The sequence below is a fragment of the Apus apus genome, chromosome 25, assembly GCF_020740795.1.
Source record: "Apus apus isolate bApuApu2 chromosome 25, bApuApu2.pri.cur, whole genome shotgun sequence".
Taxonomy (NCBI): domain Eukaryota; kingdom Metazoa; phylum Chordata; class Aves; order Apodiformes; family Apodidae; genus Apus; species Apus apus.
Genome location: NC_067306.1, coordinates 5,211,698 through 5,236,732, shown reverse-complemented (window position 1 = coordinate 5,236,732; position 25,035 = coordinate 5,211,698). Strand labels below are relative to the sequence as shown.

Sequence of the window (25,035 nt, the reverse complement as noted above, 5' to 3'; positions counted from 1 at the left end):
TAGTTTCCAACCAACTCTTTGATTACACTAAACAAGGTCAAATAAATAAAAAAATCCAAGCTGTGGCTCTGAAAAAAAAAAAAAAAAAAATCATTAAAATCTCTCTCTCCCCTCCCTCACATACTCAGAGCATTTCTATTGCTGGAATAAAAAAGAAGCCACCTCACTCAGACTGGAGTAATCCACTGGATTTAATAATTATTTTTTTTTCCAAAAACCAGAGAATGACAAGACAAACCCAAGGTATGTTCAGTGGTTTTTTGTCCAAAAGTCTCTTCTGAACGTTCATTTTGGAATGGCCTGCATTAAGCCAAAGCAAGAGAGCATTTTAAAGTAATGCATGTATCACTTCTTCAAAAGGAAAAGTCAAGCCAAAGACTTTGAAACTGAAAACAAGTCACAGACATGAACATTTAGAGCTTTAACAGACACCCTCTACCAACAACAAACACTCAGTTTCAAAGCAAATGTGCACTTTATACACCATTAAAATGAGAACGAACAAAGAGTAATAGGAACAGCTCCATTACTTTGCATTTTCGGAATGAATTCAGTGCTGGGGCTGGAATATTTTGTACACTCTGCTCACTACAGGGAGGATTTACTGGTGTGGAGAGAAGCTCACGGGCCTGACCTGAGAGGGCACTGTTGGTGGGTAATGGTTTGGAGCATGAACTGGGAAAGGACAAACACAACCAGTGGGGAAGCAGCTGGTACCACCTGGCTGGAGCTTGCAGCCATGAATAAGGAATTGCTGCAGTTTGTGCTGAGAGCAGCAGGGGAAGGATTTTCACTTCCTGCCATTTGGCTGGTGAGAGGCTGTTCCAGAGCCAAGGGGTGAAGAGCAACATCACCCTTTGGGGGAGCTGAAAAGAACCAACCCAGCGTGGGGGACAGTGAGAGGATGGTGGCCACGCAGCTGCCTGGACCTCCAGGCTCCACGTCTTGCCCTGGTGCTTTCAGACAAGGTGTTTCCACCCAGTTTCTCCAGGGCATTGAGAGCTCTGCTGGCACAGCCTCCCTGCACACCCTGAGCCCCCACAGACTTAGAGGAGTTCCTGAACTCCCTCTCACCCCAGGCAGCCAGACCCACCTCCCTGCTCACAAAGCCCACTCAGCTGTCACAGACCTCTCTGTGCTCACTGTGGCACTTACACTGACTCTTTGCTCACATCACTTTGCAACTTTTCTGCATAAATTCAGAGGTTGCTGCTCTCTCTCCTGGAGCTGCTGAGGAACACACAGCCTGAAAGCAAGTTTGCTTCCAAACATCTCTGCTGGAGCTGAGCTGGAGCAGCTCCTCGTGCAGAGGGTTCACCAGCTTGGGGCACAAAGAGCTGAGGATGCCTGGGATCTGCACCTGGACTGCCTGGTATCCCAGAACAAAACCAGACTGAAAGTCACTCAGCAAGATACCAGCTTTCAGCAGGTGCTTGGGCAGAGGAAAACCTCAAGAGTGAGCTCATATCCCCTTTGTCTGAATTTAACACAAAGCCCAGGCTTGGCTGCTCTGTGGGATGGGAATGAGTTGGGGTCACCTGTGTCCTCCACAGAGCTGGGCTGCTCAACCCTTCCCCAGCCAGGTGGGCACTAAGGACTGAAGCAGCCTCCAAACAGAACAACCCTGCTTGAAACAGGCCCCAAAAATACATTAAAACACACAAAGACCTATAAAAAAAGGAGAGCAGAGCCAGGTCCCAAATATATCACAAATAGTAGCAAAAAGCAGACACATTTTTCAGCACCCCCAGCATGAATCCTTGCCAAAATAACACCCCCCAAGGGCAGTGGATCCTGCATCCTCCTTTGTCCAATTATAAATTCCAGTTGAATGCCAAAACCCCAGAATGCCACATCTGACTGGTCTCCCAAGCAGCAGTGGAAGTTCTATGTCTTGCTCTGGCTGAACTGAACTCCTCAGGCCCAGGGGCAGAAGAGGGGTCTGGGTAAGGCAACATCACTGATCCTGGGAAGGGCTTTGTGAGAACTTCTGCAGGCAGCTCCTGGCTCCTGCCTGGGGGGAGGTTGCTCCTCAGTGTAATGCAGGGAAAGACAATCCCCATGGCTCCATCTCACCAGATCACTCTGGAAAAGACAGAGATCTTATCCCAGAGGTATGGGCAGAACCTCCTGCCTGTGGGGAGCAGGGTGTTATGTGACCACAGCCCTCAAACACATCCATTTCCATGGGTGTCCCACCAAGAGGTGGGATGACTGAATGCAGGCATTTCTGTTGGCTTTTTTTGGGGATGTTTGACAGGGGTTTGAAGTCTCTCTTCCCTCCTGTAGCAAAAAGCTTGCAGGGAGGTTACAGCCCTCCCTGGTACTCCTGCTCTGCACACAAGTATCCTCCCCATGTACCTTTTTTCTTCTAAGTAATTTTCCAGAGGGTGAAAAAACCCCCTGGCACAGAACAGCTCTTGTCCAACCCTTCCATTTTATGGGGAGCACATTTCTGTAAAAAGAGTCAAGAGCACCAGGAGCAGATGTTCTCCCAGTCTTTCCACTGCTCAGTAACTGGCACCCATGGGCTGCCTGGAGAACCTGAGACTCCTCTGTGCTGTCCACACCTTCAAGGCACTTTGGAAAGGCAGCATGGAAAAGTTTCCTGTTTAAAACAAGGGAGAACAACGACCAAACTGCAGACCACAAGTCATCATAGCAAAATGCTACCAGGTACCCATTGCTTTCTCCTCCTTAATATATATAAAAAAAAAGGTAACCTCAGAGATCCAGTGTACAAATAGAAAAAATTGTGCATAATAAATGTACTATAATACTGTACATACAGCATAAACCGTTCAATGAGAATGATTTAAATATACCTGTTTGTCTCCTGACTTGGAAGACAGAAGAATAAAGTCCTATTATCCTAGAATATGCATATAAACCTTTCTGAGAGGCTGAATCACTAGCCAAAGGTATCCCTGAAAACAAGCAGAGTCAAATATTTACTCCATGGAAGCCATTATTGAAGGGGTTGCTGGTTATGATAAACTAGGAGAAAAAACACAAGATACCATCAACTCAACCAACATCAAATCCAGACAGAGTTCTTCCCATCCCCTGACTTGCTGCTGGCACTGCTTTTGTTTGAGCCTGCTTTGGATTTCTTCTCTCTGGAACTGCTGGGGTTGTTTTGGTTGTTGTAGGCCTGGATGGCAAGATCCAGGCGCTCCTGAGCCACTTTAATTTCCCTCTGCAGATTTTCCAGGTCGGCAGGAATGTTTTCCTCATTGCTTCCATACTGCTGTTCCTGAGCTATGTTGGCTTTGTTCTGTTTGTAGGCCATCTTGGCATTGGACAGTTCAGTATATTGCATTTGTTCTGGTTTGACTGCAATGTTGTAGCCCGGAGGAGCAGACGGAGTGTTCCAAGTGAAAGGGTAGTTGTAGGTACCAGAATCTTCCAGCTCTTTCCTCTTGTTGTTCAACGTGTCCCGGATTGTGCCAAATCCCAAGTGGAGCATCTCCCAGACATTCAAAAGCAAACACATGCAGCTCACCCCGTACATTATCAGCAGGAAAATGGTCTTTTCAGTTGGCCTTGAAATGAAACAATCTATTTTGTGGGGGCAGGGCTTCCTGCTGCACACAAAGCTGGGGCTCACCTCGAAGCCGTACAGGAGATACTGACCCACCAGGAAGGCAATTTCAAAGGTGGTCCTGGCCAGCAGCTGCAGGACGTAGATCTTCATCAGCCCATCCTCCCGGATCCGCCGCCTGCCATCGTGCTTGGCTTTGGCAGGAGGCTGCTGCTCCTTGTTCTCCCTCTCGCTCTCCAGCTCCACCTCTGGGTACATCATGGGGTCTTCCTCGTGGTCCTCCTCAGTCTCCTCCAAGCCACGGTGCTGCTTCCAGCGCATGGAAAAGCTTTTCCTCCTGACCCTTCTGTCGGCCTCGCTGTGCTCCACCATCCGGGCGATTTTATGGATTGCGTAGCCCAGGTACATGACGGATGGAGTGGCCACCAGGATGATCTGGAAGACCCAAAACCTGACGTGGGAGAGCGGGGCGAAGGCGTCGTAGCAGACGTTCTCGCAGCCCGGCTGCTCCGTGTTGCACACGAACTTGCTCTGCTCGTCATAGTAAATGGACTCTCCCCCCACAGCAGTCAGGACAATCCGGAACACGATCAGCACCGTCAGCCAGATCTTCCCAACAAAGGTGGAGTGATTGTGGATCTCCTCTAGCAGACGGGTCAGAAAACTCCAACTCATGGTGGTCAAATGATTTTACCTAAAAAAAAACAACAATCAAACAAACACTCCAAAATATTTATGAGTTTTTCAGCTTGAGCCTAAATGTTGCATTTAACCAAGAGAGTTGGACATCTATGGAGCCAGGCTGGGAGAGCTGGGGTGTTCAGCCTGGAGAAGAGAAGGCTCCAGGGAGACCTGAGAGCACCTTCCAGGGCCTGAAGGGGCTCCAGGAAAGCTGGGGAGGGGCTTGGGACAAGGGCAGGGAGGGATGGGATGAGGGGGATGGATGAAAACTGGAAGAGGGAGATTGAGGTGAGACATGAGGAGGAAATTCTTGAGTGTGGGGGTGGTGAGAGCCTGGCCCAGGTTGCCCAGGGAAGCTGTGGCTGCCCCATCCCTGGCAGTGTTGAAGGGCAGCTTGGATGGGGCTTGGAGCAGCCTGGGCTGGTGGGAGGTGTCCCTGCCCATGCAGGGGGTTGGAACCTGATGATCTTTAAGGTACCTCCAACCCAAACCCTTCCATGGCTCTATGAGGGTGAGAAGACCCTAGAACTGTACAACCAGCACATCCCTCCTTGCAGCATCACCTGCTATCGGGACACTCCAGCTGCCAGGATTTGTTGCTTGAAAATCCTACGTTTCCTCCACAGGCTTTTGAGAAGTCTGCTGCAAAAAAAAACACCAAACCCAGCAGTTAACTGCCACTTCCCACCCTGAACCTGCTCCCAAAGCTGCAGAAGAGAAAGTCCCAGCTGCTCTGTATTTCAGCTGTTCATAAAAACATTTACACTTCAGGCTGAAGTCTCCAAAACACAGGGGATGGACACCTAAGCTGCTGTGACATGTTATGGGCACTGCTGGTTCCATCCCACCACTGACAGTGAGATGGGTGTTAACTGCATGGAGAGGACCAAAAAAACCCCTGAGCTAGTGATCCCAGCTTCAACCACAGCCCATGGAGAGAAGCAGCTCTGTCCACAGGGCAATGTCAGGTGTCTGGAGACAGGAATGATGATGATAATCCACCCAGACCAAACCTGGCAACTGGCCTTGAAATCTGGGATTCAAAGGCAGGAGAAGCTGAGTGACTCCAGCAGGGTCCCCCTGCAGGTCCAGAGGCAGGTTCTGAACAAGGAACATTCCACTTTGTACCTGCTGCTTAAACTGTTCCATGGATTTGGGTTCAGACCCTTGGGGAAGCTAAAAAATTCTCCCTTCCAGGGCCAGAAAAGACTTTAGTTTGTATTTTCTAGTGTTCTTTGGGAGAGAGGCAAGGAAAACTAGTTAAAAAAACTATGTCAGAATTTTTTTAAGAGATATGAGATAGAAATCCATAGAAATTTGCAATCCTGACAGTAAAAACATGAAAAACACACCAAAAAAAACCAAACCCAAACAACCCACATCTGGTAAGAGGGTGAAGTATTGCAGCAGGGAAACCTGGCCAGGCTGCAGGCCCACCTGGAGCTCTGAGGAGTAATAAAATCCTGAGCCCAGGAAGAACTGTTTGATGTTCTAGCAGAGGGGATAAGACATCTTGCAGTCCTCTGCTGAGTCAAAGATGCAGCAGTAATAAAGATTTTTACAGAGTAACATCTGGTCAAAAGGTTCTTAAATCAGGATTGGACAGATCTCTGGCACTCTGGTCTTCAAAGTGATTTATTCTTAACCTGGAGGAAGAAATTCCAGGTGTTTGGAAGTAAAGGAGTTATTTGCAGCTATTCAGCTTCTTCCACCCAACTGCAGAGTTGGTCACAGGCAGAACAATGAAGCTGGAGGAGATGCAATCAATTCAGAATTAAGGGATATAAATGTAATTCCCCTGCTGGTGAAATTCAATGTTTCATTGAAAAGGCAACAACAGCTCAGACATAACCTGGCTGGGCTGTGGAGGACGTTTGATTTATGACTTCATGACAGTGTGAGAAAGAAAATAGTGCCAGAGAGGATTAAAAAAGCCTGTATTAAGTGGATTAAAATTAACAAAGACCTTGACAAATGGTTCCCACATGAGAGCCAAGAGCTATTGTGTGTAATTACAGCAAGTTCTGCAGACCAGGAACAGCAGCAAGGCTGCACCTTCCCCAGACCTGACCAGAAAATGGCTGCTGATAAAACCTGCACATGGCCCCAAAGTTTGCAGGCTGACAAAGAAATTACAAATGAAAAGCAGAAGAGCAGAGACTGCTCCAGAGGCAGAGTCCACCAAAACAAACCCAGAACTTCACCCACGCTGAGTGCAGAGACACACAGCGAAGGGAAAGACCAGCAGGCTTTTGATTCCCAGGGGAGAGCAGTTCCTCTGGAGATTAAGGAACAGGGAAGGGAGGCAGGGTCTTCACAGAGGACCATCTCAACCAGAGCTGGTGCCACAGCAGAGATGATGAACACAACCCTGGGCTGTGTCACGAGGCAGCCTGAGCAAGGAGGGTGGTCTTACCTCCTTGTCAGCAAGACAGCACTCGAGGCCTGGGTCTGCATCCTTCACCAGTTGCTTGAACATCAGGGAGTGGGTGTATTAGTCTTGCAATCAGCTGAAGAATGGGGAGGATGCCTAAAAGTGAGAGATTTAAAGAGTCCAATTTGTTTGGCTGGGAAACATGGGAAGCAAATGAAGGACAATGTCATCTGGTGACTGTCAACTGTGCACGCCGACAACCCAAGGCTCAAACCAAAGCTCCTCTTCCTCCAGAGTCAGAACTACCTTTCTGGTTAGAAAAGACCTTTTAGATCATCGAGGCCAAACATAACCTAATTCTGGATGGAGCTGAGTCATGTGGTTCTGGAAGCATGGATTGCAGAGCAGATAAATGACCCTGCCTGGGCGCTTCTCACACCCCTGGCATATCCCCAGGTCCCAACCCTGCACGCTCAAAGAAATCCAGACTCGACTGAGTTTATCCAAAGCAATTTTTTCCAACTCAGGAAAAGAGAGGCTTGGTTGGCACCAGGCCAGGCCATGCTAGTGCCATGCACCCTCTCCTGCAAACCACCTACATGGCTACGTTGCCACTGGAGGTTCCAGCAGCACTGGTTGGAACCACATGTTTTTAACAGAAGAAAAGACCAGTGGGTTCCAGTCCCAGGGCAGTGATTTACTGCAGTAGGTGGCTCTGAACCCCATTTCAGAGAGGGGTTCTCTGCCACCCCCAGTGGAGCCAGCACTTTGACACCCCCACATTGGGCGCTTCCCAGCAGGAGTCACAATGGGAGGCAGAGGGACTCTCTGACCTCAAGTCTCCAAAAAGCTGCACAGACACAGCACATAAACCAGCCTTGGCGGCAGGGACAGCAGGGACAAGAGCCACAGCTGCCACAGCAACTGCACTGCTTGGGCACCCAGCACCACCACCCTACGTGCTGGGAGCTGACCTGACATTATTTGTCAATTAAAAAGGAGAGAAAACCCAAAGGAGTCAAAGAAGGGATTAATTTTCACCCACTGAAAACATCAGGGTCAAAGCCTTTGCTGTGAGTAAAAGCCAGAGTAAATTTGAAACTAATTAAATACTGTTTGCAAAGTACATTGGAATAAAAGCAGGAACTGCCCTTTTTCAGACACTGTCAATGTTTATTCATCAGTGGTTACTGACAGAGACCTTTCTCGTTTAAACGAGAGGGGACATGGAATCTTTACTTCCAGATGAGTTGCTACCTTGCCAGCTCATCAGGTCACTTGAGGTGTTGATCAGATATTGATCATGGTGTGTTTTGAACCTGCAGAGCACAGACCTGTGGTCAGCTCCAATTGTACCTCGGCAGGTGCGCAGAGAGAGACATGGAGTGAGTTAGAATGGATGGAGAGCAGCCCTGAGGAGAAGGACTTGGGGGTGTTGGGTGATGAGAAGCCAAACATGGCCCAGCAGCATGTGCTGGAGCCCAGAACCCACCCCTGTCCTGGGCTGTGTCACCAGCAGCGTGACCAGCAGGGCCAGGGAGGGGATTGTCCCCTCTGCTCTGGTGGGACCCCACCTGGAGAAGTGGGTCCAGGCTGGGGTCCCCAGCAAAAGAAGGACATGGAGCTCCTGGAGAGTCCAGAGGAGGCCATGGAGATGCTGGGAGGGCTGGAGCAGCTCTGCTCTGGAGCCAGGCTGGGAGAGTTGGGGTGTTCAGCCTGGAGAAGAGAAGGCTCCAGGGAGACCTTAGAGCACCTTCCAGGGCCTGAAGGGGCTCCAGGAAAGCTGGGGAGGGACTTGGGACAAGGGCAGGGAGGGATGGGATGAGGGGGATGGATGAAAACTGGAAGAGGGAGATTGAGGTGAGACATGAGGAGGAAATTCTTCCCTGTGAGGGTGGTGAAACCCTGGAACAGGTTGCCCAGGGAAGCTGTGGCTGCCCCATCCCTGGCAGTGTTGAAGGGCAGGTTGGATGGGGCTTGGAGCAACCTGGGCTGGTGGGAGGTGTCCCTGCCCATGCAGGGGGTGGGACTGGGTGGCCTTTAAAGTGCCTCCAACCCAAACCATTCCATGGCTCTATGACTGTATGACATGGGGAGGGGGTGGATCCCACTGAGCTGAGCTCCTTGGAGGAGCAGGCAGCTGCTGGAGGGCACAGGACATCTGGCTGGCTCTGAAACTTGCTTGAGGAGAAAGAGGAGGATTCATGTCCTGGATTCCAGCCGTTATGTAAAGCAGCACGTGACAAACTGGGGGGCAGAGCCCGACCAGCCTGGCTGTCCATGTGGGTCAGTCACAGCCTTCGAGGCGCAGCACGGCGCTACCAGCCGCCTGCCTCATCAGCGAGACCTCTGCTGATTAGAGAGCTCCAGCTGGGAGATGGGAAGGTGCTGAGGAGCTCTGGTTCTCCTCAACAAGAAAGTGCCACTTACTCTAAATTTAGTTTTATTCCAAAGCAAAGCCACTGACACCAAGCTGGAAGAATCCACCAGCAGGCAAAGAACTCTGCATTGAGGAAGCGTTTTGGTTCCAGCGAAAGGACCTGTTACTAAACCTTCCTTTCACTAGAAACATTCAGCCCATCCCAATTAAACACTGAAGAAAGCAGGAATCTCCAGGCAGAAGGATGGCATTTGGAATGGTGTTGTCCTTCAGCTTCATGAGCTCAGCCAGCTAGAGGCTGTGTGTTCTGTCTCCATGCACTGCAGGACACAGGCAGGTCGCAGTCACCTTCACCCCACCGACACTTTCCCTCTCCCAGATTTGTTGTTCTGGCAACATTTAACTCAATAATTTTCCATTGTTTGAAATAAAAGTCTATGGACACTGACACGCATCTGAAAAAGGCAGAATGTCAGCAAGTTCAGCTAATTTAAGTCACGCCAGAAAGTGCATTTGAGAGAGACTTTCATTCCTTGTCTTTGTCATCCAGCTCATTCCAGCACTTCCAGAGGAGGAGGCTCCTCAGAGCAGGCAGGAAAGACACTGCAAATACCACCATGTTCATCTCTGACATGGGCTCCTGTGAGCTGAGGAGCTACACACACATCCAGGAAGAGCAGAGAATTTGGAGCAGGCACATGGGAAAATAGAAATCAGCTTGAGATTAAGAGATTGACTGGAGATATTTCTCGAGTTGTTTCACCTGTTGGAGAGAGGCCAGAGGAGGCCATGGAGATGATGGGAGGGCTGGAGCAGCTCTGCTCTGGAGACAGGCTGGGAGAGTTGGGGTGTTCAGCCTGGAGAAGAGAAGGCTCCAGGGAGACCTTAGAGCACCTGCCAGTGCCTGAAGGGGCTCCAGGAAAGCTGGGGAGGGACTTGGGACAAGGGCAGGGAGGGATGGGATGAGGGGGATGGATGAAAACTGGAAGAGGGAGATTGAGGTGAGACATGAGGAGGAAATTCTTTGCTGTGAGGGTGGTGAGACCCTGGCCCAGGTTGCCCAGGGAAGCTGTGGCTGCCCCATCCCTGGCAGTGTTGAAGGGCAGGTTGGATGGGGCTTGGAGCAGCCTGGGCTGGTGGGAGGTGTTCCTGCCCATGTAGGGGCTTGGAACCTGATGATCTTTAAGGTCCCTTCCAACCCAAACCATTCCATGGTTCCATGACTCTGTGACATGGGCAGGAGGTGGATCACACGGAGCTGAGCAGGAGCTGCAGCTCTCAGGTCTCTGAATTTCCATAATTCACCAGCACCATCTCAGACAAGGTTTGTCTTAAGCAGCACACAGAGAAGACAGACTCTGTAGCCAAAAGGCAGCCATGAAGGGGAACGTATTTACAGGAAGACTTTTTTCCCCTTAAAATATATCCTCCCATGTCATGCTAACGAAATTCGATTAATTTATTAAGGATAACTTTGTTTTGTTTTGAAGCAGCTTAAAAAGACATGTGCTGACCAGAAAAAATAGTGCATGGCAATTCTGTTGATAATCAAAAGAGGTTTCATGCTGCATGAAAGTGAAATTGGGCCCACAGGCTAATTAAAATAGGATTTGAATGAGGATGAATGATTAAGCAGCATTATTCATTCAAATCTCATTTACATGGAAATGGAAGAAATTGCACAATTTATCATTATTTTTGAGGCAGCACGGGGGCTCCTTTTTTGCTGTTTTTTAACCTGAAAAATGAGTCAGACTTTTTACTGCTCAAGAAGGGAGAAAACTGTGGCCAGACCCAGCACCAGCAAAGCACCACACACCACAGGTCCTGGGGACAACTGTGCCAGCATCACTTGCCTCCCCAGCCCAAGATGGAATTCCAACATCCATTCTCTTCACGGACACCAGGAGAGGGATGGGAGATATTCCTGGGATGACAGAACTCATTGCTACCACCCTCCTTCTATCATTGAAGAGAGTGGCTTCAATCACTAGCAACTTCAATGTTTTCCAGCACCGTGGAGCTGAGTGAGGGAACAACTGCACTGGATTCCATTTTTTAATCTAGATTAAAGAATATTTGGGAGTGAAAAGGCTGGGATCTTTGGGGCAACACCCAGTGCTTTTTCCAAGTACATCCCTGCTCATCTGGCAAACCTCTCATGGCAAAGAGCAGAGAGTGGTTCTGAAAAAGCCACAGCGTCAACATCAATTTGGAAACGATTTCTGAAGGGTGCCTTCAAATCCCAGGCATGTTAACAAGGTTCTGCTGATCTCCAGACCAACCCCCTCGGGCCTAAAAACCCCTCGCTGAATTATCAGGCTGCAGATCCTGCATGGGCTATAAATAGAACACTAAAATATGGGTAAGAGGTAGAGATAGAATAAGATTCTTGCACTGTCAAAAAAATGAAGATGTCAAATACGCATCTTTTGGAAATTCAACCTCCACAGACCCACCCCCAGCATCCAGCTCAAGGATGAACCGGGATTTGCAGAGCAGATATGAACCCCCCGTGGCCCCTGCGTGGCCTCCAGGCAGGGCTGACATGGCCACCCCAGTGACAGTTTTAGCAACACTCCCCCCGTGGTGACACGACCCAAGTGGAATCGCGACGTGTTTCGTGCTGCTCAAAGGGAGCGCTTCCTTCCCCTCCTGCAGGAATCCCATGGGATGGGTCTCCAGGGCAGAGACCCCAGGGCACCATGATCCCAACCAGAGCTGTGGCCATCAGAACAGCCTGTGCTGCAGCACGAGGACACAACAAGCTCTGAGCCTGACTCAGGTTCATCTGAGAGCAGCAGCCTGCAGTGACCACAGCAATCATGGAAAATGGAGGCTGGGCTGCAGAGCCTGCTACTTCACCAGATCTTTGGAGATCTGTTTTGGGCTCGTGTCAGCCTGGATCCCTTTACACCTGCTCAGCATCCAGAATCCCTTCAGGGTGATAGGAATGAGGTGTGACAGTTTGGAGGCTGAACAACGAGCTCCCCAGTTTGGCATTATCCTGGTGACCCAGGAGGAGCCGTCAGCTGCTCCACAAACCTGAGCAGGGAGATCTTCAGACCTGTCCTACAGACCTGAGGTGTCAGGAGACAGGAGCAAGCCCCGAGAGCTGCTGGGGCTCTGGAGAGGGGACATGTAATGATGGAGAAAACAGAACCACAGACTCTTCATGGTTGGAAAGGACCTCTGAGATCACCGAGTGCAACCATCAACACACACACAAAAAAAGACAACCCAAAAAACTACAAAACAAAAAACAACCAACGTCAACCTTGGCCAACTGGAGCACGTCCTGAAGTGCCACATCCCCAGGTTTCTGGAAGCCCTCCCGGGATGGGGTCTCCCTAGCCTGACCACTCTCGGGGGCAGAAATTCTTCCCAACACCCAGGCTGAACTTCCCCTGGCCCAACTTCAGGCCATTTTGCTCTGGAGCCCTCATCACAGGAGAGACATGGAGCTGCTGGAGAAAGTCCAGAGAAGGCCATGAAGGGCTGGAGCAGCTCTCCTACAAAAACAGGCTGAGAGAGTTGAGGTGTTCAGCCTGGAGAAGAGAAGGCTCCAGGGAGACCTTAGAGTACCTTCCAGTGCCTGAAGGGGCTCCAGGAAAGATGGGGAGGGGCTTTTCACCAGAGAGGGCAGTGACAGGACAAGGGGTGATGGTTTTAAACTGACTGAGGGGAGATTAAGGTGAGACATCAGGAAGAAATTCTTCACCATGAGGGCAGAAAGGCATTGGCCCAGGTTGCCCAGAGAAGCTGTGGCTGCCCCATCCCTGGAGGTGTTCAAGGCCAGGTTGGATGGGGCTCGTGCAGCCTGGTCTGGTGGGAGGTGTCCTTGCTTATAGCAGGGAGGTTGGAGCCTGATGATCTTTAAGGTCCCTTCCAACCTTCACCATTCTGTGATTCCATTACTTCCTCTGGTTCTCTAGCTCTCCACTTTGCAGAAGAGGCCAAACCCCCTCACCACAACCTCCTTTCAGAGAGAGGGCAATGAGGTCTCCCCTCACCTCCTTGTCTCCAGGCTGGACACCCCCAGCTCCCTCAGCTGCTCCTCCTCACACTTGTGCTCCAGCCCCTTCCCCAGCTCCCTTGCCCTTCCCTGGACACGCTCCAGCCCCTCCATGTCCTTCTTGTCCCCAGGGGCCCAGAACTGACCCCAACACTTGAGGTGCAGCCTCACCAGTGCTGAGCAGACCACAGAGCATGACACAGGGTGAGTCCTGCAGTGAAACACTCCATCCTCGGGGCAAGGAGCCACAGGCAGAGTGACACAGCACCACACCAAACCCTGGTGGCACCAGTGCAGCTCTGGGACTGGGGCTGACAGCAGGAGCCATCCCTCTGCCTCCAAAGAGAAGCTGGGACAACTCCCAGGGAAGTGCTGCTCTAGCCCAGGAGCTAGGCCTGCCCGCGTCCCATCTCACCCATCTCTTCTCCAGACTCATACGTTCCAGAGCATCTCTCTACAATGAAGGTCCACTCTCCAAAGCCCAGAGGGGTTGAGGAGCTCCTACGTGACCTGGCCTCATCCAGCATCAGCAGGTCCAGCACAACTCACTGACCCAGCCCTGCCTCACTTGTTCCTCACGCCGCAGGAGCTGGTAACAAACCACAAAATGTTGGGTGCTGAAAACAAGGAATTCAAGGAACTACAGGGTAGGTAAAAGGGCTTTTGAGTTTGAATCTGAAGCTCAGGCCATACTAGAGAAAACACCCAACACTGCTGCTCGGAGATCAAGGGCAAGAGTTTAGCCCAACCTATGCTGTCAGGCCTTCAACCTGTGCCCCAGGGATCCAGCTCATTTCAGGACCTGCTCCCCAGCCTGAGCACCAAGGAGGGAAAGAAACTCCAGGACAGTGTCCTGCTGCAGTCTCTGCAACAGAATCACAGAATCATCCTGGTTGGAAGGGACCTTGAAGATCATCAAGTCCAACCATAACCTACATCCACCAACCATAACCTAATCTACCCACTCAGTGCTTAACTCATGTTCCTCAGCTTCACATCTGTGTTTCTTTTCAACACTTCCAGGGATGGTGACTCCACCACCTCTCTGGGCAGCCTGTTCCAGTGTCCAACCACTCTCTGGGTAAAGAAATTGTTTCTAATATCCAGTCTAAACCTCCCCTGGTGCAGCTTCAGGCCATTTCCTCTGGTCTTCCCATTATTCACTTGGGAGAGGAGCTCAACTCTCACCTCCCTACAACCTCCTTTTGGGTAGTTGCAGAGAGCAATGAGGTCTCCCCTCAGCCTCCTCTTCTTCAAACTAAACAATCCCAGTTCAGAATCACAGAATGTCAGAGGTTGGAAGGGACCTCCAACATCAAGTCCAACCCCCCTGCCAGAGCAGGACCCAAACTAGGGCAGGTCACTCAGAAAGGCATCCAGACAGGTCTGGAAAGTCTCCAGAGACTCCACAGCCCCTCTGGGCAGCCTGTCCCAGGGCTCTTGTCACCCTCACAGGAAAGAAGTTCTTCCTCATGTTCAGGTAGAACTTCCTGGGCTCCAGTTGGAATCCATTGCCCCTTGTCCTATCACAGGGCACAAGTGACAAGAGACTGTCAAAGCAAACCCCTGAGGGACAAGTGCTGGTGGAGAGCAGCAGCCTCTGCACTCACCTGAGTCCCTCCAGCCCCTGGCAGCCAGGTCGGGGCAAGGCCACCATCACCCTCACACCACTGGGGTCAGGCCTGGAGAGACTTCCCCATCCTGATGTGATCAGTGATTTGAGTAACCCCAGCACCCTTCAACTGCTCCTGACTCCACTGCAGCCAACAGCACCAGGACACGTCCCATCGGGCTCCTCCTCTGTGCCCAGAGGGATGAGTGTCAAAAGCAAATGACACCCTGGAGGCAGGTGACCCAAATATCACCCCCACGGCCACCTCAGTAAAGGACAGAGAAGCCAAAGGGGAGCGATTCTGTCGGCTCCTGCACATCAGCCGGCTCCTGCTCAGCTGGGCTGGATGCAATCAGATGGGCATGAACACCCAATTCACACATCACCACCATATTATGACAGTCAAAAGAAATGACAATGGTGTTTGCTTCGTAGATGAGCCTCAAAACCCAGTATGAAGATAAAATAGATCTACAATGGCTTGTAGATAAAATAGAAGCCACAGAGCGTGACACAGTCTGCCACAACCCCCCAATCAGCCACCCTGCAACACTCAGGGATGGCAGTTGTTTCACTGTGACCCAAATTAAAATAAGAGATTTTGGTTCCCCAGCTCTGTCATCTGGCCAAGCAGGAGGCAGCATCTCACCCTCTGACTGCTCCAAATTCATCTGACATTTCCTTCAATGGCAGCTTTGTGACCATGCAGAGAAGCTGTGGAAGGGATGGGTGCTCAGAAGGCAGAGCAGGACAGTGCAGTGGACACTGCAAACCCTCAGCACCAACGGCTTTACAAGACGCCCAGCACTTGGAACAGCTCTGCTAAGCTTGGCCAGGACCTTTCACTCACTGAGACACAGAGGATTAGAAAGCTCTGCAGACCTCTGTGACCTAACACGACTACGTCTGCTTGTGTGGAGAGCACCCAGCTCAGGAGGATGGTGGCCAGCCACGCCAGAAGGACTGTCCGTCAGAACCAGATCACCAGAACCAGAGCACAGCGCCCAGCTGCAGACACTCCTTCCAGAGCAGGGTGTCCACTGCAGCAGGACAGCCACCAGCTTCCAGGCACACTGTGTGCTCTCCTGCCACGCTCCAGCCTCAGGCTCTCCTAAGAGCTACTGAAGAGCAGCAACAATGGAAGAGTTTTGTTTCAGTCCCTGGGTTGGAAGTACAGTTAGTCTGGAGGGAAGGAGCACAGTAAATCAGGGCAGCCTGCTCTACTGGCACCAAGACGTTACTCCAGCTTGAGTTCAACTGCTTTATTTTGCCAAAGTTTAGATTATTAATATGCACATAAATTGACTAAGTGAATAATCTGTTGAAAAAAACCCCACAAAACAAAACAAATTACTTCCTACAGTGAAATAAGAAACCCAAACTTGTCATTTTCTGAAAGTCTTGAATACTCTTCCAGAGCCCCTGGGGAAGGGACCTGAAGGACTTGCAGGTTGAATCCCCCATGCTCCATCACCCCAGCCAGGAGCACACACATCAACTGCTGCCTTTCTTTTTGAGAGCAGCCACAAGCAACCCCAGTCTCACCGGAGGAGGCTGGAGCCCTTCCCCAGCACCCCTCATGCCCCAGGGAGGGAGCACTGCACCACGCACAGAGGAGCAGGCAGGGCATTTTTTGCCACCTGACTGCTTGACATGGCCATGAATTTTATCAGACATGTTCTCAGCACAGATGATGAAAATGAGCAGCAAATTTAAGGCAGGTTGGGCTTCCAAATGTCCAGAAACTGCTCAGCCAAGCACATGACTTGGCATGAGAGTGCAAACAGGACAAGGCTCTGGAATATACTGCTTTTTGGTCCTGCTACAGATGAGAGAAAGCACACTGAGATACCACAGGGCCAGCTGTGGGCACTGCAACTGTGCCCAGCGTCCTTATTTCCAAGCTTCCATGATTTTAGGAGGGTGGTCACATCTTGATACAACCTTGGCAGTCCCTGAGTGAGCCTGGTGCTTGTTCTGCACAAGTTCTCTTCAAGCTCCAAGCAGGAGCCAGCAGAGCACTGCCACTTCACAAGACCACGGGTAATCAGGACTTGCTGTCGTGACAGGAACTGGGTGTCAGAGCAAACCAGGTCATACAGCAACTGCCAGGTCAGAGCTCTGGCCTTGAAAGATTTGACTTAGAAACAGAGCTAGAACACTAACGATGGAAAAAGGCCTTACTTTTCTTATAACTAGAAGAAAACAGAACCTGTACCAACAGGACAATCTCCTTCTAGAGAGCACCTGGCAGCCCCTGAGGTCCTTGGACAAGCCTGTTCACTCCCAAGCCTGGCTGAGGCCAATCTGCAAGTTTGGATACAAGTGATTTCCCACCTGCATCACTGGAAGAAAACATTCACAGGAAGATTATAGAATCATTGACTGCTTTGGGCTGGGAGGAATTATCTAGATCCAACCCCCTGCCATGGACAGGGACACCTGCCACCAGACCACATTACTCCAAGCTCCATCCAACCTGTTCTCTAGACCCTTCATCAGCTTGGTGGCTCTTCTCTGGACATGGATGGGGTTCACCCCCACCCCAGCCCATGGTTTCCCCTCATCCTGGCCCCAGCACACAACCCCAGTCACTTCTGCCATCATTCACCATGGAAATAGAAAAGAACTGAAGAGCTTTGAAGAAGAGGGATGGACTGGCTGGTGTAGGGAAAAGAGCAGGACAACAAGAAGGCTGAGGGAAGAAAGAGGGTCAGGAGCTGTAAAACCTGGAGTAGCCTGGAGAAGGAAAGGCCCTTAAAAACTGAAAAAAAAATAGACAGTGCTTTATCAGTGGGTAAATCTCCAGGCAGGGCCCTCCAAACACTGAGGGGGTTTCAGAGGCTTCTGCCTGGCTCCTGCTGGAGCTTCTTGTGTCCAACAGGGCTCTGGCCCAGCTGGACGCTCAGTCTGACCTGGCACGGCTGCTCCCCAGGAGCCAGCACCTCCCAGGGGCTGTGGGAAGAGCAGGTGAATCCATCATCTGGAACAGAGGTGCTGGTGGAAGCCAAGAGGGAAAAAAGGCACCTCAGGTTATGAATGGCTGATTCCAGCCAACTGGTGTTCAGTGTTTACTGGCCTGGCAAACCTCAGGCCATGGGCCCACTGAAGGGCAGCAGGGATCCCTTCTGTTCCCGACTCCCCAGCACGTTCCTCCAGGGAAGCGGGTCCTGCAGCCACCCGGATCCATCAGGCTTTGCCACAGACTGCACAGAGCAGGCTGAGGAATGCAGATCAGGCTGGGCACTGCCAGAGGTGGCCATTTCAAGGAAACACTCGAGAAGGAGCAAAGACCAGGGAATAAAGCAGCAGACTTCCACATGGCTGGCTGGATGATCACTGTGCACTTCCCCCCAAACACTTCCATTTTCTTTTATTTTTTTGATATCCCAGGAATCACAGTCTCCAGTATGAAAATTCTTCTCCTTTTAAAAATAGTTTAACTACATATTTGTATGTCAGCCTAATAAGTCTAGTGAGTGAATGCCTGAATGAAAATCCAGTCATTTCTCAGCTACTTAAATACGGTTACTGTGAAAATCAGATTTTCAGGAAGTGCTGCATGCAAACCAGGACACCTGCAAGACACACGTTAAGAACCTGAATTATTTTGGTTTCATGCCATTTCCAAACACACTCACAGCAGGGCCAGCCCCATGTGCACAATCTACCCCCCAGCCCCTCGCCTGCCTGATCAGCCCCCGGGTCCTGCAGCATCACTTGTCAGCTGCATCCCCAGCTCCATGGCAGACTTCCTGGAGTGAAGGAGTCAGCAGCTCACCCCAGGGCAGCATGGAAACCATCTCGACACGAGGAATCCACCATCCTTCCAGGCACTCTGCTATTTTAAGCACAAGAGAGATACAGGACTTCACAGACCATGTCTTGCTCTGCCCGACTGGCACAGCTGCACCACCCATGAGTGCCCAGCACTGAGATGTCACCACAAGCAGGAGTCACTGTCCCTGCTGCACAGCACCCTCGCCCATCCCTAAGCTGTGTGCTCCTGAGGTGCCCCACAGTTACACCCCAAAGTCATTTCTCCACATTCCTCCATCACTTTAGTTCAAGCAGAAAAGCCAAGTGCAAACAACCAACTCCAAGGTGCTGCCTTTTTGGGAAGGCTTTTGGGAATTTTTAGAATCCAAGACTGGTTTGGGTTGAACAGGACTTTAAAGATCACCCAGTCCCACCCCTGCATGGGCAGGGACACCTCCCACCAGCCCAGGCTGCTCCAAGCCCCATCCAACCTGCCCTTCAACACTGCCAGGGATGGGGCAGCCACAGCTTCCCTGGGCAACCTGGGCCAGGGTCTCACCACCCTCACAGCAAAGAATTTCCTCCTCATGTCTCACCTCAATCTCCCTCTCACAGTTTTCATCCATTCCCCCCTTGTCCTCTCACTCCCTGCCCTTGTCCCAAGTCCCTCCCCAGCTTTCCTGGAGCCCCTTCAGGCACTGGAATAGAATAGAGAAATAGAACAGAACAGAGAAGTGTTGCACACAATTACCCACAGGGCAAATAAAACAACCTGGGAAAGAGGATCAAGACCCGAGCAAAACACAGTGACGGGCATTCAAAAGGGAATCACAAAATTCAATTGTCAGGTAACTCTCCAGCACCCCACAAATGCCACATTCCTACTAAAAAGAACCACAGGCACAATCTGCTCCTCATCCATATGTATGTCATCTCTCGGTACTTCAACAGGATCTTAAACGAGGTCAGGCACACGGCTCAGAATTGTTTCCTGACTAATTTGTAACTAAAAAGGTGGAACTAATATCTGTAAGAGCTGAAAGCTGGTATCATGTCCTTATTTAGGCAAAAAAGCTGGCTGACCCCCAAGCTTTTCAAATAAGCAAGGTAATAGGGAGAAAACCTTCAGTCCTGTGTAAAAATGCAAATTCCAGGTCAGTCAGTGAGTCATTCAAGCACATGCTTAATGTAAAGCTGGAAAGAAATCCTGCTAATAACTGGGCAGCTTGGAGATCCACAGCAAGGCAAGGGCTTAAGTACCTGGATGAGCTGGAAATACCCCATAGCCCCTGGAAAAGAGACTAAAACAGGCTGGTTGGTCAATTAATCACAGTGGTATGAACAGAACTGCTAATACTAAACTGGGGGGACTCTGTGTGTGTGTGTTGAAGCATCTGTTCAAGTTTAGGCATATAAAACATTTTTCAACCCAATGACTCCACAGGGAAATGCCTCATACATCAGCTCATCTGACTCAATTTTTCCATCACATTTCCCTTAATATGGTCTGGTCCATAAATACACTATTTGTTTTTTCTTTTTATTTATAGACTCAGAAAACCTTCTAACTTGTGTTATTACTTAAAGCCCTGGGTTCTTCTTTGCAATGTAATAATTAAGGAATTAGTAGCCAATCTTGATGCATGGAACTGAGTCATCTACATGTGCAGAAGGAAAAGGGGTTTCTGTTTGCTACAATATTTACGGTTCTCCGCGTTTCCTTCACCAGAAAACCCCCCATAACACGGTAACTGCCCAGCCAGACATGGCTGTGTCAGCTCAGCCACGAGCACAGCCAGGAACCTTCACCTCAAACCTTTGTTTTACACAAAAGAAAACGAAGTTTTTCAAAATCCCAGCCAGATCTTGTAGCGTCCACAACTGGGGTGGAACCATGAATCCCTACCCAGGCAATGATAAGGACTCGGACTGATGGTACGAGGAGGTCAGAAAAGGACATTTAAAACATTGCCTTCTCCTCCTCCGAGGAGCTTTTTGAAGATAAAAATCTTTTTTGTGGCTTTTAACAGAAAGCAAATAGCCTGCCAAGGCTGCCAAGCACAAAGAGTGGCCGGTGAATGGATAATTTGGACATTTTAGAAGTGTGGGGTTTTATTGGAGGCAGAATTTAGACACCGAGCAACACTGAACGGAGTGACTGAAATGTGATTTAATAGACGTGACCATTATCAACCACAACTTCCATCAAAGACAGGTTTATTCCATGGCCCAAATACAGGGTGGTGGAACTCCACCCCTGCTGCTTGTGAGAAGTGCAAAGAAAAGCTGGAACAGCTGATAATGTGGATTCTGCAGTAAAATATTCCTTCCCAAAGCACAGCAAACAGGATCAATCCTCTGCAAGGAGGCAGCAGTGTGGCCACCCTGGAGGGCTGACCCGGCTGTGGTCCAGGAACCTGCTTTTGGAGGCACATTTCTGATTCAGGGATTCCTCCCATATGCTGGGCAGGGATGCCAGGAAGGATCCTGTGCAGGTCAGCAATGGCAAAGCAGAGCGAGCATAAAAAGTAGGGAGAACTAATGGAACTTTTTCCATGGGAATAAATGTCTTCCTACTCACCAGATTAAAAAATCAATAAATCTGGAGCACAAACTCAGTCAAAACACTTTGTTGAGTGGCAGCATAAAAAACAAAAGCTGGAAATGGGGTGGGAAGGATCACATTCCTGCTAATGAGGGAGCAGTGCCCATCCTCTGGGACCCACCACAGAGCAGCCAGACAACAAAGGGGCTCATTCTCTGCCCAGGATCTTCCTCCAACTGCTTGATGATTGTTACCACTGCTCGGGGCAGTGGGGCTGTCCAGAGAGCCCTGCCAGGGCAGCAAGGCTGAGGCAAGAACCAGGAACCTGCTGCAACTCACTTTGTGCTTAGAAAAGTGAGAATCTGAGGGAAAGATCCCCCAAAACTGCCTCCCTCTTAGCTTGACACAATCAAGGCTACCCACTGAATTCGTAACTCCTTCTCTTCTCAGGCTGCAGCCCCTTGTAGGTACTAACGACTGTGAGAGGAATGCTGGCCAACCCCCAATTCCACCTGAGGAGCACAGGCTGCCCCCCCATTCCCAGCCCACCCTGCTGTGCTGAGGAGCTCCAGGACAGACGCTCCCCACCCCATGGCAAGTCCTCCCTCTCCAGCACCGCAGCCAAAACAGCAGCATCAGCCACAAGGTGAAGTGGCAAGAGAAGCACCCGAGGCACAGGAGCACCAGTAACCCCCTCCACAAGGCACCTTCCAAGACCCCCTGACTCCAGGCAGTGTTTCTGGGTGGCTGGACTACAGCAATGTGCACTTGCAGGCACTGCAAGTGCTTGGACCTTATCCTTTGATTGGCACAAAGGGATTTAGGAGAATCTGGGAGGTTTAGGAGAATCTGGGGTTTTTTTGGTCTCCCAGAAGTTGCTGGCAGTCAGTAAATTACTAGAGCAACAAATTTGTGTCTTAAAATCAATTACAAACTCTCCCCCAGTGATTGGATCTCATGGCTTGTAAGAATTTTGCTCCTGAATCTCACCTTTGCCAGCTACAAAACCCTATAAAGCCAAAAAACACATCTTAAGATAAAGTTTCACCTAAGTGACACAATTCCCAAACTGATGAGCTCCAGGACCACAGAAAATTCTTTAGAAAAACTGTGTCTACAATTAAAACTCTTCCTCATGTACTGAAATCTTTGCTAAATTCTTGAAATTGGTGTAAACTTGTCCAGCACCTGGATCCCTGCCCTTCTGCACTTTTGTCCCCACAACCACACTCATTAAGTGCTAATGAGTTTTCTTTTAACCCTCCCTCTGTTCAGAGGGGATGGTCCTGCTGAAAGTCCTTGCTCTCAGCACCATTTCCAGCCCTTTTGGGTCTCTTCTCTCACTCATTCAAAGTAAACCAACCACTCTCAGTCTGCAACCCCTGATTCTCAGTTCTTTACAGGTGTTTGCATCCCTTGCAAGTTCAACTGTGCTGACTGGGATGTTTGTTTGGAAGTAAGAAGCAAAAATAATCACTAAACAAGGTCTAAGAATGGCTACCAGTGGAACTCATCCAGAAAACAGGTTTTTCATGGCAATTCCTCGTTTCTAATTATGCATTCAGACCGGCAAGTTTATTCAAAAAAACCCAACACTTAATGTTGTCACATCAATTAATAAAACACTTTGTTTTTTAAATGAAAATTTTCTCTTTTAGCAGTAGCTCAATAGTCCACGGCACGAGAACGAACACAACCTTGCAATTTTAGTCTCAAAGCACTAAAGGTAGCCACGTTGCTAAGGGTGCAGCCACTAGGATTTCTTTAACGACTTTTTGCAATTTAAATTGATCCAAAACTTGACAAAGCCAGTTTGAAATCCCATTGGATGAGAGAAGCTGGGTGATGAACCCAACCCGCCACAAGAAGCAACAGCTGAACCTCTGCAAAACAAGTTTCACTCTGATCTGAAACACAAACCTTCAAACCAACATGTCAAAGCGTAATGCAATAAATCAGCACCGTGCTGTTTTCCTTCACCCGTTGCCATCTCCCTCAGGAAATGCCAGCTAAGTTACCACTTTTTGGGTGACACACCACAGAGTTTTCTCACCAGGAGCCACAGAAATACTGGCAGGGGAGACGCCCGCGCTCAGAACCCCAGAGGTTCTGAGCCCACAGCCACCACAGCTCACCTGAGCACAGCTCACCTGAGCACAGCCCCTCAGCTCAGCCTCCCCGCGCCCACGGACATGGTCAGGAGGCCACAGAGGGTCCCACAGAGGATCCCACAGAGGATCCCACAGAGGATCCCACGGAGGATCCCACAGAGGGTCCCACGGAGGGTCCCACGGAGGGTCCCACGGAGGATCCCACAGAGGATCCCACAGAGGGTCCCACAGAGGATCCCACAGAGGATCCCATGGCAGATCACCAGCGGCACCGCGGCAGGAAACCCCCCAGCAGAACTACTCTACCTCAGCTTCCATCGTCAAGACCATCGACTCGTGAGGAGCTTGTGCCACTGACCAGAGAGAGGAGGAGGAGAAGGAGGAGGAGGAAGGCGCCAGCAGCCTGCGCATTCGTCAGACACAGAAAATATGGAACTGCTCACCCCTCCCACTGCCGAGCCCTCCGAGCCTTCGCAGTCACCAGCGCGACGCGACGCGAGGGAAAACAAACATCGTCCCCTCCTGCCCTGTCAGAGCTGCAGAAAACCTGGAGTTAATTTTAGGATCGCTGGGAATACAGGACTTGGAGCATCTTTGCAGGTGCACGGGGAGAGCACAGGAGGGCACCACGAGGCTGGGGTTACCGGAGTTTGTACACTCGTTTTCTTTTAAAAACCTTTACAGAACGGAGCTGACCTGTTCCCCCAGGAAAGCACAACTTCAGAACATACTTGGAAAGAATCAAAACCACAGAGAAGCCATGTTTTATTTTCCTCATCACAAGTCTTGACAGAAAACAACAGCTTTCCCTTTCTTAAATGACCAGAAAGGTGGGGTTTGGTGAACTGACTGACAGCTCGCTTGCTGGACATCACCACAAAACACATTTTTAACAGACATATTTTGTTTTCCTACCAATTATCCTTGATTTACAGCTGGCAGAAGACATGGAAACAGTAACAGGAACAACCAACTCTCTGTCAAATGCAAGGTTTTTGTTCCTCCTCTTAATTCTAAATACCAACTGAACACCCACTGAAAGAGCTGAACCCAGTGTGCCCAACTGTTGCTTGAGCATCCACCCTGCACATCCACATCCTAATTAAATCTCTGTGCACCCTCTCCTATCTGTAATCAGTTTGACAGCTCTTTCCTGGGAAGCAAGGTCACAACCAGAAAGACTCAGAAGGAATTCCTACCAGCAGAAAAGAGAATTGGCTAAAAAAAAACCTCAAAGAAGCCAGTAAAAATAACTGTACACATGTCATTCTTTTGAAATTTTAAGTCGACGGGGAGAAGTTGGGCCCAACAAGAGACCCAAACTTTCCTTGTCTGATCCCGAGGGTGGATTGTTGAAGCCAGATGCGGATCCCTCTGCTGCTCCCGGTGCTGCAGCCGCTTCTGCCGCCCCGGTGCTGCGGGCTGGGCTGGGCTGGGCTGAGGGCGGCGGCACCTCCAGCGAAAACACAAAACCTGCTCCTTGGACCGGAGGGCAGCACCAGGGGAACGGGCAAACCCGGCCGGGCAGGAGGGGCGGGGCCCGGGGCTGCGCTCCCCGCGCTCGGAACGCGCGGCCGCGTCTCCTCACCCCGAACACGGCGCCGGGAACGCGGCCCCGCCGGGCCCGCCCGCCGCGGGACCCGCGCTGAGCCCCGGGGGCCCCTGGGCCCGCGCTCCCCTCAGAGCCCCGGGACCCCCGGGACCCCTCCCAGCCCGCGGCCCCGCTCCGGGCCCCGCTCCCCTCAGGCTCCCGCCTGCCCGCGGCTCCGGCCCTCGGTCCCCTCAGCCTCTCCCGCTATCGCAGCCCGGGGGGCTCGGTTCCCTCGCAGCACCCGGGCTCGGCGCCCCCAGCCTTCGGCCCCCTGGAGCCCGCGGCTCCCCCGCCGCCCCTCCCGGCTCCCCCCGCCCCTCCCGGCTCCCCCCAGCCCCCCCGGGCCCCCCCCCGGCTCCCCCCGGGCCCCCTCCCCACTCACGGTCCCGGGGCCCCTCGGCCGCCCCCACGCGCCGCCGCGGC

General features: G+C 50.8%; 1 protein-coding gene across 5 annotated transcripts; it reads right to left on the bottom strand.

The window, feature by feature from the left end:
* Nucleotides 1-173: 173 nt before the first annotated feature.
* Nucleotides 174-25,035, bottom strand: GJC1 (gap junction protein gamma 1). Of its 5 annotated transcripts, none has more exons than XM_051640408.1 (4): nucleotides 24,995-25,035; nucleotides 6,642-6,755; nucleotides 4,789-4,867; nucleotides 174-4,238 (listed from the first exon to the last, which is right to left on the bottom strand). In XM_051640408.1, exon 4 carries the CDS (start codon nucleotides 4,217-4,219, stop codon nucleotides 3,038-3,040), a length of 1,182 nt encoding a protein of 393 aa, XP_051496368.1. In that variant the 5' UTR covers nucleotides 4,220-4,238; nucleotides 4,789-4,867; nucleotides 6,642-6,755; nucleotides 24,995-25,035; the 3' UTR covers nucleotides 174-3,037. The 5 variants fall into 5 exon arrangements, with proteins under 5 accessions (XP_051496368.1, XP_051496366.1, XP_051496367.1 ...); XM_051640406.1 differs by lacking the exon at nucleotides 24,995-25,035 and adding an exon at nucleotides 23,328-23,378; XM_051640407.1 differs by lacking the exon at nucleotides 24,995-25,035 and adding an exon at nucleotides 23,328-23,378 and having other exon boundaries at nucleotides 4,789-4,864.

What these genes read in the sequence shown, in the direction of transcription:
- GJC1 (XM_051640408.1), bottom strand. Translation starts at nt 4,219, where the DNA reads ATGAGTTGGAGTTTTCTGACCCGTCTGCTAGAGGAGATCCACAATCAC.